Raw genomic sequence first — 17,086 nt, 5'->3', positions numbered from 1 at the left:
TCTCCCAGGTACCTCTTGGACTGGAAAGTTAGCTCAGAGCAAACAGGTCACAGGTCAAATAGTGTGTGTATGTGCAGATTCCTAAGCTAGGCGAGGTACCCTGCTCACCCTCTTCCTAGCCCCTATCACTGAGGCTGGCGGGTTTTTGTTCTCAGTTACTGTCTTTGAAGGGCATACTTGGCATTCAAGCTACTGATGGTGCTGGTTGTCCAAAATGGGCTGCCCAACCATCCGGGTCCAGGTGTTCTGTAATCGTTTGTCCTAGGTCTCCATGACGGTACCCCATGGTGACTGATATTCCACCACCAAAAGCTGAAGTGTGATGGCCTGTCAATGAGGTGAAGTGAAACCAGCTTAGGAATGCCAAGTCTTCAAAGACCTGACTGGAGAAATTTTTGTATAAAAGACTGTGGTTTTCTTTTGGCTTGAGGGGACATTATAACTTCCTAGGGAAGATAAGAGGATCCTTTAATTGCACCCTATTGGGGGTGGCAAAGATAGGTCAGCCTGGGATTGGAGTGTCCCAGATAGCTGGAGGGAGGTGCTGTAGCCAAACTGGCAGAATCAGTGAGTCTGGGGGCTTCTGTGCTCTTCCTGTTTTCCACAGCAGTGCCTAAGGGGGCCAATAGTTGCTGTGGAGACTGGCAATCAGAGACTGGCTTGGAGTTTGGTCCTGTCCTAACAGAGGGATAGACCAGGAAGATAAGACCGAAAATGAATGTGGAAACATGTGGCCTTGAAGTGAGCAGGGTGTCCTGGCTTAGGCTGGCCATGAATTCCAGTGAGGACAGTCAACCAATTGGTCAGTCCACAGAATTGGAGTAAGGCAGAGTAAGTGGCCCTGTATCCACCAAGAAGCTCATTGTTGTCTGACACTTCTAGGATCACTGGAGGCTCACCCATTGAGATACATTAGAGGAATTGTCTCTCCTTTGGGCCCCTTTAAAAAATTTCTGCTGGGCCTCCCCTGATGGCGCAGCGGCTGAACGCTGGGTTGCGAAGCTGCCCACAGCCTCTGCAGTGCCGGTTCGATCCCCAGCTGCCGTGCGAGGGTCCCACAGACCTCTCCTGACGCCCGCTGCTCCCCTCAGCAGTGTACTTCATCCGTCTGCCTGTTCTGTTCCCCAATCTGGCTCTGGTGAATTCTCTCACCCTCTCACGCTTCTGACTATACCCAGTGCTTGAATGAATAAATAATTAAATCTTTAGAAAAAATAAAATAAATAATTTCTCCTTCCACACTGGGTTCTTCATAGGGCCATTATCAGAGGCAGCTGATGGCCTCTTTGCCTTCTAATGAGGCCCATGGTTTGGGCTGCCCATTCTCCATCTTGGAGAGTGGGACAGTCCCTGCTCCAGTGTCCTGTGTGATGGTGTAGAAGTCACAACCCTGGCAATGGCCTCTCCAGATACTGAAGACCAGCTCGTATCTGAAAATTATCATGGAAAGTTGTTACCTGTCAGCTTAAATATGAACAAATAGGAGAGTGTCCTGGTTGCTGGTCATGGAAGCAAGCTGGGGGCACTTTAAGAGGTTGAGATTCCTAATCCCCTGGTATTACATGGGGTCTTAGGTGAGTCTGAGTTGACAGGGAGCTGGCAATGGCAGCCACCATATATTGGGCCCTTTGCTTGCCTTTCTCCTTCCCTTTTCTTCCAGACAGGCTGGTCTCCTTCCTGTTATTGTAGACTTTGAAGGGCATGTCCAAAAGTGTCGAGGAAGGGCCTGAGCCCCATGATCCAGTCTCTGGAGCTTGCACCTGATGTCAGGGCAAGACTGGCTAGTAAAGTGAGTGGCTAGGATGGTTTGACCCTCTGCAGTCTTTGGGTCTAGATTAGCATATTTTCTCCTGGCCTCAGCAAGTCTAGACTGAAACAGTGCAGGATTTTCATTGGATCCTGAAAAACTTCCCTCAGTTTGTCATAACTGAATGGCTTAACAGTTGCCCTCTGCATGCCCTGAAGGAGGCACGTATTTATATAGTCCCTGGTTCTAAGATCAGACTCTGGGAGTTGATAATTCCACTAGGCGTCACTTCTGGGAGGTAATGAGCATGTAAAAATATAACATATGCAGTGTAAACAAATTGACCAAAAATGAGGCTTCTTGCTCACGGTACCTTACTATAAGAACCGAAAGTAAACCAGTATCCTTAATAATTTAGAAAATATGATTCTTCATATTCAACAAATTCTCATTAAATTTAGCAAAACCTTAGTTTTATAAGAGATTTGGGTCACCATTGTAGCTTGAGTTTTTCTTTGGACTAGAATTCCTAATTAATTACAGGCATAGGAAGCAATAATCCCATACATCAGAGTTTCCGAGGCTGGGAATAATTGAAGAATTATATTATTTTTTTAAAATTATGATTCTGGTGAAACTTTCCACCCATTCAAAATGTCTTTAGGAAAGTAATGAAGAAAATGCTGGTTTAGGACACGAATGCAAAATTTCTGCCCCCCCCCCCCCTTAAAGCCAAGGGGCAACTCTTAGAAATTAAAATTTAAAGGTTATTTCCTTGAGTGTATGAGTCAGTCAAAACTACTTAGAAATGAAGTAGTTACTTAGTTACTTCTTAGAAAGTGACTGCTTGGTGGGAAAGAATGACCTATGTATTTTAAGTTAGACTGGTGCACCCTTAGCAAGGTTTGCTCCAGGATGCTTTTCTATCAAGGAGGTTTCCAATATAAGATGGAAGTTAAGATCCTGGTGTTGGGGTTCCGATCATGAGGTTTGGTGTGTGGGGTACTTGGGTCTCTCTGAGAAAGAATTGAGCAGACATTTCCCTTCATCAGCACATGGCAACTTTATTGAGGAAAGGAAAGAATCACCCGCATACAAGCAGGAAGGCAGTCTTTAAAAGCAAGAACCGAGTTTTGCCAGGGCAAGGGGTATTCTTTTTTAATGTTCTTTGATGGAACTGCAGAAATTATCATGTGGGGTCGGGTTGTGTTGGTGCACTAAGATTATTATCCTCTCTGTCCCCACCTCTGGCTGATAAACTTTTCTGACCCTGCCTCTGGAAACTTCCATAGCTAGGTTTCGTGTAAGATACATTAATCATCCCTACCTCTACTGTGGGAGTCATTGTGAGTCCTATCTTAAATTTTTCTACTTTAAGTTTCCATCATTAGTACCAGCGCCCTTCTTGTCCTGATCCAGGAGGTCTCCGGGATTCTCAGCCCATTATGTGGCCCCAGCTATTAACTGCATATAAGTCTCCATGGTAGTTCGACAAAGAGTTTTCAGCTAGTCCAAGTGTGATCCCAGCCTTAATCCTGAAAAACAGAAAAAATTAAGTACCTCAGCCAAGCTCTAAGGCAGGCATCAAAGCAGCAAAATATACAAATACAGAAAATAGAGAAATAAAATATTCAATGCTTCTATCCAGTCTTCCTGGCTGCAGTAATGCATTGTGAAGGCACAAGCAGACACGCAGGGGGAGTCTGGACAGGCTGAGGTCCTGTGGCCCCACCTAGGGCAGGTGCCTCCCGGGCTCACCCTCCTCCTGGCCTTCCTGTGCTCGCCTCCATGTTGCTGACATCAGCCCTGAGCTTTCTGTGTCCTCACTGGGCCATTTATGGTATGCAATCCAAACTTCCCATGAGGGCCTCCCTGTTGCTGCAGGGATAAAGTCTCAGCACTATCAAGCTATGGGCCACCATTGCGGCATGAATTCAATCCCCGGCCGGGGAGCTGACCCACATGCTGCAGCAGACCTCTCCTGTCTCTCCCGCTGCTCCCCTCAGCAGTGGATTATAGTAGATCTGTCTGTTCTGCTCCCCACCCTGTCTCTGGTGAATCATCTCACCTCCTGCACCTCAGACCTACACACCAGTTCTTGTATGCATAAATAAATAAAAATAAATTTTTAAAAATTCACATGAAAAGAAACCAAAAGTTTATAAATGGATTATTATAAATTGATTTTGTGAATTCTCAAGAGAGGAAGAGTTAGGTTCACCCATGGAGACACTGTCCTGCCTCGTGTGCTCAGGAGCTGAGTCTGGGCTGGTTCCGAGGCCCATTCCTAAGGGAGCTGAGCCTCGTGTGTTTCACTTGCCTTAGGGGGTTGCCCTGAGCAGGGACAGAAGCACTGTGAAGTCCTGGGCTCTGGATGTGCATGATGCGAATCCTGGGTGCTGAGCTCTGGGTGCCCCAGAACACCTGGGTGAGGCTCCGTGTCGATGAGTCTTTGATGTGCACCTGCCACCCCCATGATGGACCCAGGGCCTCCGGGGCCCGCAGCTGGGTGCTTCCCCCAGGAATTGTCGAGGCTGATGGATGTCAGTGAGCCAGGCAGTTGCCCTTTTCCCTGGTGCTGGGGTGACCCGAGCTGGATCCAGTCCAGGACAGCTTTGACCAACTGGAGTGTAGTCCTCAGGTCAGGGAAGGCCCAGAGGGCCTGGGTGGGACATAGGACTCCTTGATATATAAAAGGGGCCCCGGAGCAGGAAGCCCCATACCTCCCTGACTGCAGCACCATGGCCTTGCTCTGGCTTCTCTCCTGCTTCATCCTCATCGGGGCCTCCTATGGTGAGTGCTAAAGTCTGAGGCATTAGTGGGGCCTGGGAGGAGAATTCAGGGGAAGGCCTAAAAGATGCCAGAGGGTCCACATAAGGCCCCATCTGGAGAAATGAGTGGTTCTGTACGAGATGAGGCATTACCTCATTTATGTGGGGGAAAACCCACATACTTGGTGAGTGACCATGGCCTTGCCACTCAGGACTCAGAATAGTAGGAAGGACACAGATGGCTCTGCTTTCTGGGATTGCCCCAACTTGAGCAGTGTCCCACATGTGTCTGGGTCTTTACAACCACCTCTTAATGAAAACATAGTGCAATGCCAGCTCAAGGGGGGCTTTGAACCCCCTCTCCTGTCCCATGGCTTCATGCAGACAGTAACCTGACTTTGCAGGAGGAAAGCGTCCCTTGTGGGCTTTCTGAGCCCTCACAGCTGTGCCAGGTGTGGGGCAGAAGCTTGTAGGGCTCAGAGGCAGGAGCCCAGAAATTGGCTCAGATTTGGGTCCCAGGTGACCATCAGAATTATTTCTCTCAGGGAATTTAATGGCAGACAGCTAAGATTTTGGTTTCTGAAAACAAACAAAAAATAAAGAAAAGAAAAAAAAACCTAGTATCGTATCATGTAACTGTGCTCAGGATTTAGCAACTATTAGCATTCCAGGTTTTCTGTAAGTTGTTGTTTTTGTTTTTGTTTTTTTTTTGACACCCACACTAGGCTCAGCAGCTCCCTGCTCCCCACCTCACCTGGGAAGGGGCCTCTGCTGAGCCCCTGTCTGTCACTTCTGTGCAGCTTCACACACTCACTCCCTGTGTATAACCAGAACCAGGGCTCAGTGGGGGAAGCTCCTCCCTGTATTTCCTGCCTGTCCCTGTCACACCTGCTGTCCCCACTCCTGTGAGATTTCAGGCTCCTCCAGCACAGGGGACCCGGCCCCCAACTCCGTTACTATGAATCCTCTGCAGGGTGAGCCCCTCACAGCTACTGCTGGTGGTTTTTCTGTTCTGATAAAGAGATGAGGAGATGACATGTTTGGAGACACCAGCTTGAGGGAGCGGCCGGGCCATGTCCCTGTCCCTAGGGCTAGGGGCAGGGGCTGCCTGGAGCAAGGCCTGGGATACTTTGGAGGTGCCATGACTGGTGGGAAGGGCTGGGCCTGCCCCGCTTTCTTCCTGTGGCCAAGTTCTCACACCCCTGGGAGCTGCTGAGGATCCTGTGTCCTGACCCAGCGAATGTGTCTGCACATGTCAAGGGTCCTGCATGTCCTCCTTGTTCTGGACCGTCTAATTCCTTGTTTCCTGTTTCCTTGATGTGTCTTTCCATGGGGGGTGTCAAAGTCCTGTCTTTTTAAACAATTAAGAGCTGTCAGTTATGCAATGAAGAGTTACTGAAATTCCAGGCAGAGGATCCAGCAGTGTAAATGGGTACAGTCTCATCCCACCAGGAAATTGTTAGAGGGGGATTTCCAGTGACCTGGTCACTAATTTTAATACCGTACCTCCTATCCACAGCTTTTGTTAAGTTTGAATGTAAGGTAGGCAGTGTTTGCTCCCCATTTCTTAGGGAAAATGAGCCTGGGAGAGTCAGAAGTGGCTGAGGTCTTCAGCAGGGACATGGGGGCAGGACCCCGATCCCTCAGTTTGCTTCTGCTCCTCTGGGCAGGGAGACCTGAATAGAGCTGCCTGTCCCTCTGCATCCCTGGGAGGGTGATTGGGGCAGCAGGCAGGGGTTTGTGTCTGCCAGTCTGGATGCAGGGGTGCCAGGAAGGGGAGTGTGGGCTGTGGGCGTGGTGCTGTGCTGGCTGAGGGTGCGACTCAGTTTCTGGAGACTGACTAGACCTCCACCCTCTCACCCTCCCCCTGTCACCCCCAGGCTCTGGGGCCCCTGCCAGTGAACCGGAGCTGAGCATTAAACCCAGGATCATCAATGGGGAGGACGCTGCACCTGGTTCCTGGCCCTGGCATGTGATGCTGCAGGTGAGGAGAGTCTGTACCTGAGTAGGGTTACATTGGGGTACCAGCTATGGCGTAGAAGCTGCTTCCCAGTGTTTGTGACTGTTTTCCTGCCAGTATATACTTTATCTTCTTACAGACTTCCAATGGACACCTCCTTTGTGGGGGCTCCCTGATCAATGAGAACTGGGTGATCACCTCCGCCTACTGCAAATTCACGTGAGGCCCAGGATGGCCCTAGGGACAAGGGAGGGGGGTGGTCTCCTCCTCAATCCTTACCCAGTGCTCCTTCCAGGACATCTAACCAGGTTGTGGCCGGGCTTTTTGACAAGAGTTCCCGTGAGGACGACCCCCAGATCCTGAATATTTCCCAGGTATTCAGACCCTGCTGGACCTGCCCCAGAGGCAGATGAGGTTTGGGGGCAGGAGCAGAGAAGTCCTTCAGCTGCAGGTACAAGAGCCAACAGATGGACCCTAGTTCTCTCCTGGTCTCCCATCACCTTTGTTTTCTGAAGGGGCCACCCAGAATTCACTTGTCTCATATTCTCCTCCTGGTTCCAACCATAGATTTTTAGACACCACAATTTCAACTTGAGGACCTTATACAGTGACATCGCCTTGCTGAAGTTGGCCACGCCGGCTCTCTTCCACAACAACGTGTCCCCTGTTCCGCTGCCCAGTATTTCTGACGAATTCCCTCCCGACATCATGTGCACCATTATAGGCTGGGGGAAAACCCACATTCATGGTGAGTGACCATGGCCTTGCCACTTAGGACTCAGAACAGTAGAAGGACCCAGATGGCTCTGCTTTGTGGGATTGCCCCAACTTTAGCAGTATCCTACATGTGTCTGGATCTTTGCAACAACCTCTTAATGAAAACAGCAAAATGCTGGGCGCAAGCTCATGAGGCCCTTGAACTGTCAGGTTCTGTAGCCACAGCTCATTCCCAGCAGGTGCTGCCTCACTCACCCCTGCCGCCCATCCTCCGTCTCACCAGACAATACTGGTGATGGTGAAGATGCCATCTACCCTGGCTGATGCCAGGCCTCCAGAGTGGTTATTGAGTGCTCAGAGGTCAGCCCAGTGTCCACTCCTTGGAGCGCCGCTTGGATACATGTAATTTCTAGAATCCTGAGTTCATCCCTCTGACTGGGTTACAAGGCTGGTTCTTTCCAGGGCAGCAGCCTGCAGGAAGGGGCAGCATGGAGGGGCCTCGGTGTCACCCAGAGTTGGATCTCCATCAGAGGGATGTCATCCCCTCCCTGGAGAGGAAATCTTTGTCCTTCTGCCCTCCACACCCAGGCTGGCAGCACCCAGGCCACACCAGGCTGGGCCGGCAGGGCTTGTTTAATTAACTGTGCTTAGAGCAAAGTCAGTCCACCCTGGAGTAGAATCAGAAGGATCGTGGCACTTTGTGGCCTCTATGGTCCATATGTACAGGGCTCTGATCTTGAACTTGGGTGGGGACCTGGGCTGCTGTACTTAGGGTCTCTGTCTCCTCCACCCTGGATGGACTCGGAGGATAGGGTCCTAATCCACCTTGGGCCTCTGTCTACAGGCAGTGATCTCCCTAGCAAGCTGCAGCAGGCCTCCGTGCCCCTCGTGTCCATGGCCAAGTGCAGGAAATATTGGCCCAACATCAACACCCGTACCACCATCTGTGCTGGCCTCAATGGTGTCAGCTCCTACCATGTATGTGATGCTCTAACCCACCCCTCACTGGTTGTCCCCCTGATCAGGCTGGAGGGATCCTCCTTGCCCTAGATCCTGTTACCTTGTTTCCTGGATGTGTGTCCTGGGAGCCAGCACCACCGTTACACTACATTGCAGATAATGTGTCCGGCGTGGGGCTGCTGGCCAGGGGTGTTTACTCTCAAGGTGACCCTCTGGGTTAGATATTTCCTGCTGATTTATAGACCATGGGTCCACTCCCACGTCCCCTATCACCAAATCTGGTGCCGAGCTGGGCTGCCATTGAAATGGAGTTCCTGTACTAGAATCAGGGTCCATATGGTATTTCTCAACCCCACATGGATGGGTCAGATCAGGACACTGAGGGTTCTACCAACCCTGTCAGTCGTTCAAACAGGTCGTTTCTCCTCCCTCAGGGCGACTCTGGTGGCTCCCTGGTCTGCAAGAGGAATGGAATCTGGACTCTCGTGGGCATCTTGTCATATGGCAGCAAAACCTGCCGCTACTGCAAGCCCTTCGTGGCCACCCGTGTCAATGCTTTCAAACCCTGGGTTGATGAGATCCTGGCTCGCAACTGAGCCCTGATCCTCCCATTCCAGCGCCCTTTATCCCCAATAAAATCCTCTGCACAGAAGCCCTGACTGCTTATGTGTCTGTGGCCTGGGGGAGGTAGCTGCAGTGTTCCTGTCACCCACCTGGGGGCAGCATGACCCCTCCCTTTCAGGCTGCAGAGCCCCAGCAGCCCCTGTTGCTCAGGGAGCTGAGGCCTTTGGGTCTGGTCCTCCCTGCTCAGGAGGCCCCTGGGGTAGAGTCCAGGACCACCTGCTGCAGCCTCATTTCTCAGCCTGGTCTCGTCTTGTTTGGGCAAGTGGGCTTGGCCCAAGGAGCTTTGTGGGGGGCAGGAGTGCTCCAGGCCAGGCCATGCAGTCCTCCGCGCAGTAGGGTGGGCCCTGGGACCAAGAGGGTCACCCAGGCAGGCTTGTCCCTCCCCACATGCTCCAGCACCTTTCTCTGCCTTGTGGCCCCTGCACCCCCCACCCCAGGCCATCCATGCAGTCTCCACCCTTCCTTCCTTCTGACCTAGGTCCCGCACACACTCTTCTAAGTTGGGGAGATAGGCATTATCCTTCCAGTCCCCTCCCTCCCCCTATTTCCACCTCCATGACCTTTGTTACTCTGTATTCAGCAGCTGGATAGAGACTGGATCAGGCTCATGTTCAGTCCAGCAGCCAGGCTGCAGGCGTCAGGGCTGGTTTCGCTCTCTGTGTGCCTGTTGTCTAGACCATCGTTCTAGTGGAGACCATCATTTATGGAGAGGGGCAGTCTGCTTGGTGCTCATGGGGTTCTGGTTTTATTTGGGTTGAGCAGATCTCATTTTTGAAAAGGCTCAATCCTGTTCACAGGATTCGATTTTTCTCAGTTAACCAAATCTGAGGGAAAAGAGTAACATGATACTTAGATTACTTCAAGTCTTTGTTATTATAAGTTAGTAATGGGAGTTTTAGAATGTTTTAAACCTTTTGGCAGATGAAGAAATTAAAGGTTGGTTTTACAAACCTATAATACTGATATTAAGCTTAAGCTAAATATTCCTAAAGCAGGTCATTTTATCATACAGGTTTTTTAAGATACCTCTCCTAGACTTTCAACACTTTTGTTTGTTTTCCATATATATATATATATATATATATATATATATATATATATTTTTTTTTTTTTGCATAGAAGAATTGGGTGTAGGCCAGAGGTGCAGGGGGTAAGAGGATTCACCAGAGACAGAGTGGGGGGCAGAACAGGCAGACTGACTGAAATACACTGCTGAGGGGAGCAGTGGGCGAGAGAGGAGAGGTCTGCTGCATCATATATGGGTTAGCTCCCTGGCTGGGCATTGAACTCAGGCCATACCAGTTTTAGGGCTGAGACTTAACCCCTAGGCCACCAAGCAGGTTCATTTTCCCATTTTTCCTACCATTTTGTTTGAAAGTAACCATTTCATTTTGACACTAAACCCTTCCTATGACTTTTAAAACATCATTCCCAATATATTAATAGCACATTTTAATTAATTTTTATTTAGAGTTATTACATTTCAGTTTTTAAGTTCTGCATTGTAAGCCATTGTAATAGTTGTTACATTGCCATCCCTTAAAAATGGATGACTTACACATAAACACATGCTTTATTTTTCCTTTAAGTAACATGAAAATACAATTTTAGTTTTCTTACAATAAGGAGCAAAAGTAAACCTGTATCCTTAGGAATTTAGAAAATATGATTCTAGGTATTTAGCAAATTCTCATTATTAAACCTAGCAAATTCTTAGTTTTATAAGAGATTTGGACCACTGTTTAAATAATGATAAAAAGAACAGGTTGAATATGGAGTTACTAATTGTAGCTTGAATTTCTGTTTGAACTAGAATTCCTCGTTAATACAGGGATATGAGGCAATAATCCCATACATCAGGGTTTTCTCAGCTGGGGAATATTCAAACAAGTATTATATGGATAAAAGTAAGAAAAATCAGAGAGAGACTTAGTATCATAGACATCGCTGTATACGTGAGACCCAGTGGGACTGAATGACGTCCACGTGGCTTTAGATGCCATCTTGAATTCCTCAGCTAGGACAAGGATAGCAGAGGTAGGGCATTTGCTGGAGGCAAAAAAATTTTTCTCCTCTAAGGGAAGAGATAAGTGGATTAGTCTTCCTGGATATGTCTCTTTAGAGAAATTTAGGTAAAAAGTGTAAAAGCTAGGGCCTCGCTGGTGGTGCAAGGGGTAAAGCACCGCACTATGAAGCAATCTGCAGCCTCTGCAGCACAAGTTCAATCCCCGGCCAGCCAGGGAGCAACTCATATTGCACAGCAGACCTCTTCTGTCTCACCTGCTGCTCCCCTCAGCAGTGCACTTTAGTCAATATGCCTGTTCTGTTCCCCACTCTGTCTCTGGTGAATCCTCTCACACACACCACCCCCACCTTTCTGGCCTGTACCCCAGCTCTTGTATGCATAAATAAATAAATCTTAAAAAAAAGTTTAAAAGCTAATTTATCTTTATTCACATAACCAAGTCAATTGCTCCTTCTTACTGAATACCATGCACTCCAGTTTGGAAGTAACACACTTAACCATTGAGAAAAGTATTAACACCCAACATAATAACTTTAAGGCATGCATGCTTCAAATTACACTATTAAAACTCCTCCCTGGAGGAGATTGTCACCCACTCAGAAGAGGTGACTCCAACACAAAATTGAATTTACAAATCAAAGACCAACAGGATTTAAAGCTAATGGAGCTCAAATCAATAGAGCTACTTTTAAAAAAAATTATTTTTATTTAGGTATTTTCTACATCAGTGTTCATTTTTAAATAATAGTGCTACTTTTTTACTGGGACAATTTTTTTTAAAGGATTTATTTATTTATGCATACAAGAACAGATGTGTGGTACAGGCCAGAGGTGTGGATGGTGAGAGGATTCCCCAGAGACAGAGTGGGGAGCAGAACAGGCAGATCTACTAAAATACATTGTTGAGGGGAGCAGTGGGCGAGACAGGAGAGGTCTGCTGCACCATGTGGGTTGCTCCCTGACCAGCCGGGGGATCGAATTCGTGCTGCAGTGGCTGCGGATTGCTTCATAGGTTGTGTCCCAACCCCTTGCGCCAGCAGGGATGTCCCTACTGGGACAATTATTTGAGGGGAAAAGTGACACAATTAATTCCCAATGCAGCAGAGTACATGTAAGTGGTTCTCTATTCTGTACAGAGACTGGATCACAGAACCACATAACGAAGTGACAGGTCACACAATTCACCAGTCAATAGAAATCTATGTATCCTAATCAGAAATGAAAAAAAGGACCAGAAATTAAGATGCTCTATTAATTTTTGAAAATGTTCCTCCCTGGTTGATCAAAGAAAATGCCAACTAAATGACTGAACACCAATTTCAATACATCAGATGAACAAAAATATGATGTTCTGTTGCCCTCTTCTCACAATTGAGAAGTGGGGCCTGTGTTGGAAAATGCACAAAATTGAGAAACAGAAAAAAATAAAATGCTTGGAATCAAGTTGGAAAGTAGACATCAAAACAGCAAAAATGTCTAAGTACAGAAAATAAGGAAGTAAAATAAGTAACAAAATACTCATATGCCTCTGGCTACAGCAATGCGTTGTCTTTCTGGCTGCAGCAACGCATCGTGAGGACACCAGCAGACACGCAGGTGGAGTCTGGACACGCTGAGGTCCTGTGGCCCCACCTAGGGCAGGTGCCTCCTGGGCTCACCCTCCTCTTGGCCTTCCTGTGCTCGCCTCCGTGCTCCTGACATCAGCCCTGAGCTTTCTGGGTCCTCGGTGGGCCAAAGTGGATGAGTTTTCAAGCCTCATTTGAGAATAAGAGTTTTTATAAAGACAGGTCATAAATGGTGAATTCTCAAGGAAAGGTCATTGGGCTAAGCCAGTGAGATACTGTCTTGCCCTTGTGTCCTCCAGGGCTACATGTCTGGGCTGGTTCCGAGGCCCATTCCTAAGGGAACTGAGCCTGGTATGTCACTTGCCTCAGGGGGTTTCCCTGAGCAGGGAGAGAAGCAGCCTCAAGTCCTGGGCTCTGGAGTCTGTGTTGAAATTGAGTCCTGGGTGCTGAGCTCCTGATGCCCCTGAACACCCGGGTGAGGCTCCCTGTAGATGAGTCTTTGATGTGCACCTGCTGCCCCCAAGATGGGCCCAGGGCCTCCGGGGCCCACAGCTGGGTGCTTCCCCTGGGGGTTGCTGAGGCTGATGGGTGACAGTGAGCCAGGCAGTTGCCCTTTTCCCTGGTGCTGGGTGACCCGGGCTGAGTCAGTCCAGGACAGGTTTGACCATGGGAACAGAGGCCCTCAGGTCAGGGAAGGCCCACAGGCCTGGTTGGGACTAGGGCTCCATGGGATATTAAAGGGGCCCCAGAGCAGGCCACCCCACCCTCCCTGACTGCAGCACCATGGCCTTGCTCTGGCTTCTCTCCTGCTTCACCCTCATGGGGGCTGTGTTTGGTGAGTGTTGGTGTCTAAGAACCAGCTATGTCTGGAAGGACACTGGGGAGGAGGGATCTGAACCCCTTGACTGTAGGAAGGGCTGGCCTGCCCCCCCTTTCTTCCTGTGGCCAAGTTCTCACACCCCTGGGAGCTGCTGAGGATCCTGTGTCCTGACCCAGCAAATGTGTTAGCACCTATCAAGGGCCCTGCGTGTCCTCCTTGCTCTGGACAATCCTGTCCTCTGCTTTGTTTCCTTGCTGTGTCTTTTCATGGGGGTGGGGAGGGGGGGAGTCAAAGGCTATCTTTTTAAACAATTAAGAAACTTCAATGTTATGCAATGAAGAATTCCTGAAATTGCAATAGAGAATCCAGCATATAAACAGTATAAGTCACATACAGTCAGGAAACTGAGAGGGGGGCTTTCTGGTGTCCCTGGAGCTCTCTGTTTTTAATTCTATACCTCCTGACAACAATGACTTTGGCAACTTTGCCTGTGGGGATCCCAGCTCTTTTCCCATGATAAGGGCAAAAATGAGCCTGGGAGAGTCAGAGGGGCCTGAGATCTCCAGCAAGAAATTGGGGGGCAGGGAACCTGATTCCTCAGCCTGTTTCTGCTCCTCTGGGCAAAGTGACCCGGATGGAGCTGCCTGTCCCTCTGCCTCCCTGGGAGGGTGACTGGGCCAGCAGGCAGGGGTGTGTGTCCTCCAGTCTGGATGCAGGGGTGCCAGGAGGGGGAAGTGTGGGCATGGTGCTGTGCTGGCTGAGGGTCACCCAGGTTTCCAGAGACTAACTAGACCTCCACCCTCTCACCCTCCCCACTGTGACCCCAGGCTCTGGGGCCTCTGCTAGTGAACCGGAGCTGAGCATTGTACCCAGGATCATCAATGGGACAGATGCTCGTCCTGGCTCCTGGCCCTGGCATGTGATGCTGCAGGTGAGGGGAGTCAGCACCTGAGTGGGGTTACATTGGGGTACTAGCTACAGGATAGGAGCTGCTTCCCACAATGTTGTGACTGCTTCTTGCCAATGTTGACCCTCTCTTCTTCTTACAGACTCCTACTGGGTTTATATTCTGTGGGGGCTCCCTCATCAACAAGAACTGGGTGATCACCGCTGCCCACTGCAATGTCACGTGAGGCCCAGGAAGGTCCTAGACACAAGGGGAGGGGCGTGGTCTCCTCCTTAATCCTTACCCACCTGCTCCCTCTAGGACATCTGACTGGGTTGTGGCTGGGCTGTTTGACAGAAGCTCCCTTGAAGATGACATTGAGATCCTGGACATTGCCCAGGTATTTCAGCCCCCACTGACCTAGCCCTGGAGGCAGATGAGGGTTTGAGGACATGAGCAGAGAAGACCCTTCAGCTGCAGAGACAGAAACCAGAAGATGGGCCTCAGTTATTCAACAAGTCTCCCCTCACTTTTGTTCTCCATGGGGCCAATAGGAATTCATTTGTTTCATCTCCTCCCCTGGCCCTTACCCACAGGTCTTTATACACCCCAAGTTCAACTTGACCAGTGTATACAGTGACATCGCCCTGCTGAAGCTGGCCACACCAGCTCACTTCCACAGGACGGTGTCCTCTGTTCTCCTGCCCAGTGTTGATGACCAGTTTCTTCCCCGGACCTGGTGCACCATTATGGGCTGGGGGGAAACCCACCCCGCTGGTGAGTGACCATGGCCTTGCCACTCGGGACTCTTAGAATGGTAGGAAGGACCCGGAGGGCTCTGCATTGTGGGATTGCCCGACCTTGAGCTGTGTCCTAAATGTGTCTGAATCTTTACAACATGTTCTTAATGAAAACCTAGCAAAATACCCCAACAGAGTTCAGGATGTCCTTGAACCGTGTTTCTGTAGCCACAGCTCATTCTGAACAGGTGCTGCCTACTCACCCCGTATTGCCCATCCGTAGACCCCTCAGACATGACTGGCCGTGGTGCAGATGCCATCTGGCCCTGGTAGCTGTCGGGGGTCCAAAGCAGTCAGGGTCCTGAGAGTACAGCCTGGTGCCCCTCCCTGGGCTGGCTCTGCCTGATTGTGTTCCTCCAAACCTGAGTTCCTCTCCCCAGGCTTGGGCTATAGCCAGTTATTACCTAGGACAGCAGCAGGCAGGAAGGGACAGCGGGGAGGGAATTCCTGTCACCCCCAGAATGGTCTCAAATCAGAGGCATGTTAGTCCCCTTCCCTGGGGTGGAAAATTCTGCCCCTGTGTCCCCCCAATGAGCATGGCAGGACTCAGGCTACACCAGGCCAGGCAGCAACTGTGTCATCATCTGTGCTTGCAGCAAAGTCAGACTGGACTGAGAGGCATCAAACTGTGGCCCTCTGTTGCTTCTAAGCACTATACTGTGCAGGGATCTTTCTGTGAACTCTGGTCCTGTTCTTGGAAGAGGGGAACCGGAGGGCTCCACTCAGGGTCACTAGCTTAAACCACCCAGGATGGGCAGGGAGGATGAGGGTCATCATCCAACTTGTGACACTGTCAACAGGAAGTGGTTACCCTAAGAAGCTGCAGCAGGCCACCGTGCCTCTCCTGTCCACGGCCACCTGCAAGAAGTTCTGGCCCACAATCAGCACCAATGCCATGATCTGTGCTGGCTTCAAAGGTGTCAGCTTCTACCGTGTACGTTAACGCTCTAATCCAGCCCCTCGCTCATTGTCCCCCCGATTAGGCTGGAGGGATCCTCTTTGCCCCAGGTCCCGTGACCCTGTTTCCTGGATGTGTGTCCTGGGAGCCAGCACCACCATTACACTCGCATAGCAGATAATGTATCTGTCTAGGTGTGGGCGTGCTGGTCGGGGTATTTGCTGGCAGGGACACCCCCTGGGTTAGGTATTTCCAGCTGATTTACAGACCGCAGGAGAAACTCCCTCTCCCTCCCTCCTGCCACCACTTTGGCACAGAGCTGGGCCTCCATAGAAAAGGAGTTTATGTTGCTGGAACACAGGGCTCACCTGTGATGGCTCACCAACTCATGTCTGGGTCGGGGGGGGCGCCCAGGGCCCTGAAACCACTGTCAGTCTGCAGACAGCTGCTTCTCCTCCCACAGGGCGACTCTGGTGGCTCCCTGGTCTGCCCCAAGAATGGAAGCTGGACCCTGGTGGGCATGTTGTCCTTTTTTGGTAGAAACCGCCCCACCAAGACTCCCTTCGTAGCCACCCGTGTCGCTACATTTATACCCTGGATTGAGGACATCCTGGCTCAAAACTGAATCCTGATCCTGCTATCCAGTGCCCGATATACTGAATAAAAGCCTCTGTACAGAAGCCCTGACTGCTTGTGTGTCTGTGACCTGGGAGAGGTGGCTGAAGTGTCCCTGTCACCCACCAGGGCACTGTGTGACCTTCACTTTTCCAGGCTGCAGAGCCCCAGCAGCCCCTGTTTCTCAGGGTGCTGAGGTCTTTGGGTCTGGTCTGCCCTGCTCAGAAGGCCTCTGGGGTGGAGTCCAGGACCACCTGCTGCAGCCTCATTTCTCAGTCTGGTTTCTGCCTCTTTGGGCAGCTGGGTTGGCCCAAGGAGCTTTGTGGAAGGCAGGAGTGCTCCAGGCCAGGCCATGCAGTCCTCCGCCCTGGGACCCAGAGCGCCACCCAGGCAGGCCTGTCCTTTCCACACCTTTTTGTGCTATGAGCCCCCTGCACGCCCCAGCCTGGACCATCCATGCAGTCTCCACGCTTCCCTGCTTTTTACCCAGATCCTACACACACCCTAAATTGAGTAGCTGGGAAAGCTTCCAGATCATAAGACTGGCACCACCGTCCTCAGGTCCCACCACTGTCCTTTGTTTTCATGTGATTCAGCAGCTGGATCCAGAGGCTTGATCAGGCTCATGTGAGTCCCACAGCCAGGCTGCAGGGGGCTGGGGTTCTGCATGGAGGGGTCAGGGCTGCTTTCTCTCCCT

The 17,086-nt window shown here is 50.3% G+C and overlaps 2 protein-coding genes across 2 annotated transcripts; both read left to right on the top strand.

Moving 5' to 3' along the window:
- Positions 1 to 4,488: 4,488 nt before the first annotated feature.
- On the top strand, positions 4,489 to 8,751 carry LOC311185814 (chymotrypsinogen B-like; the record flags this gene model as incomplete). Its single annotated transcript, XM_084256632.1, has 7 exons — positions 4,489 to 4,540; positions 6,399 to 6,502; positions 6,618 to 6,697; positions 6,774 to 6,852; positions 7,046 to 7,226; positions 8,040 to 8,173; positions 8,590 to 8,751. The coding sequence occupies 7 exons, from the start codon at positions 4,489 to 4,491 to the stop codon at positions 8,749 to 8,751; spliced, it is 792 nt and encodes a 263-aa protein (XP_084112758.1).
- Positions 8,752 to 13,153: 4,402 nt separating this feature from the next.
- On the top strand, positions 13,154 to 16,399 carry LOC311185813 (chymotrypsinogen B2-like; the record flags this gene model as incomplete). The annotated part of the gene is made up of 7 exons (XM_084256631.1): positions 13,154 to 13,205; positions 14,018 to 14,121; positions 14,240 to 14,319; positions 14,398 to 14,476; positions 14,673 to 14,853; positions 15,677 to 15,810; positions 16,238 to 16,399. 7 exons carry the CDS (start codon positions 13,154 to 13,156, stop codon positions 16,397 to 16,399), a joined length of 792 nt encoding a protein of 263 aa, XP_084112757.1.
- Positions 16,400 to 17,086: the final 687 nt, after the last annotated feature.

The sequence above is a fragment of the Talpa europaea genome (assembly GCF_964194135.1).
Source record: "Talpa europaea genome assembly, chromosome: 16".
NCBI classification, from domain to species: domain Eukaryota; kingdom Metazoa; phylum Chordata; class Mammalia; order Eulipotyphla; family Talpidae; genus Talpa; species Talpa europaea.
This window is presented reverse-complemented; position numbering and strand designations above follow the sequence as displayed.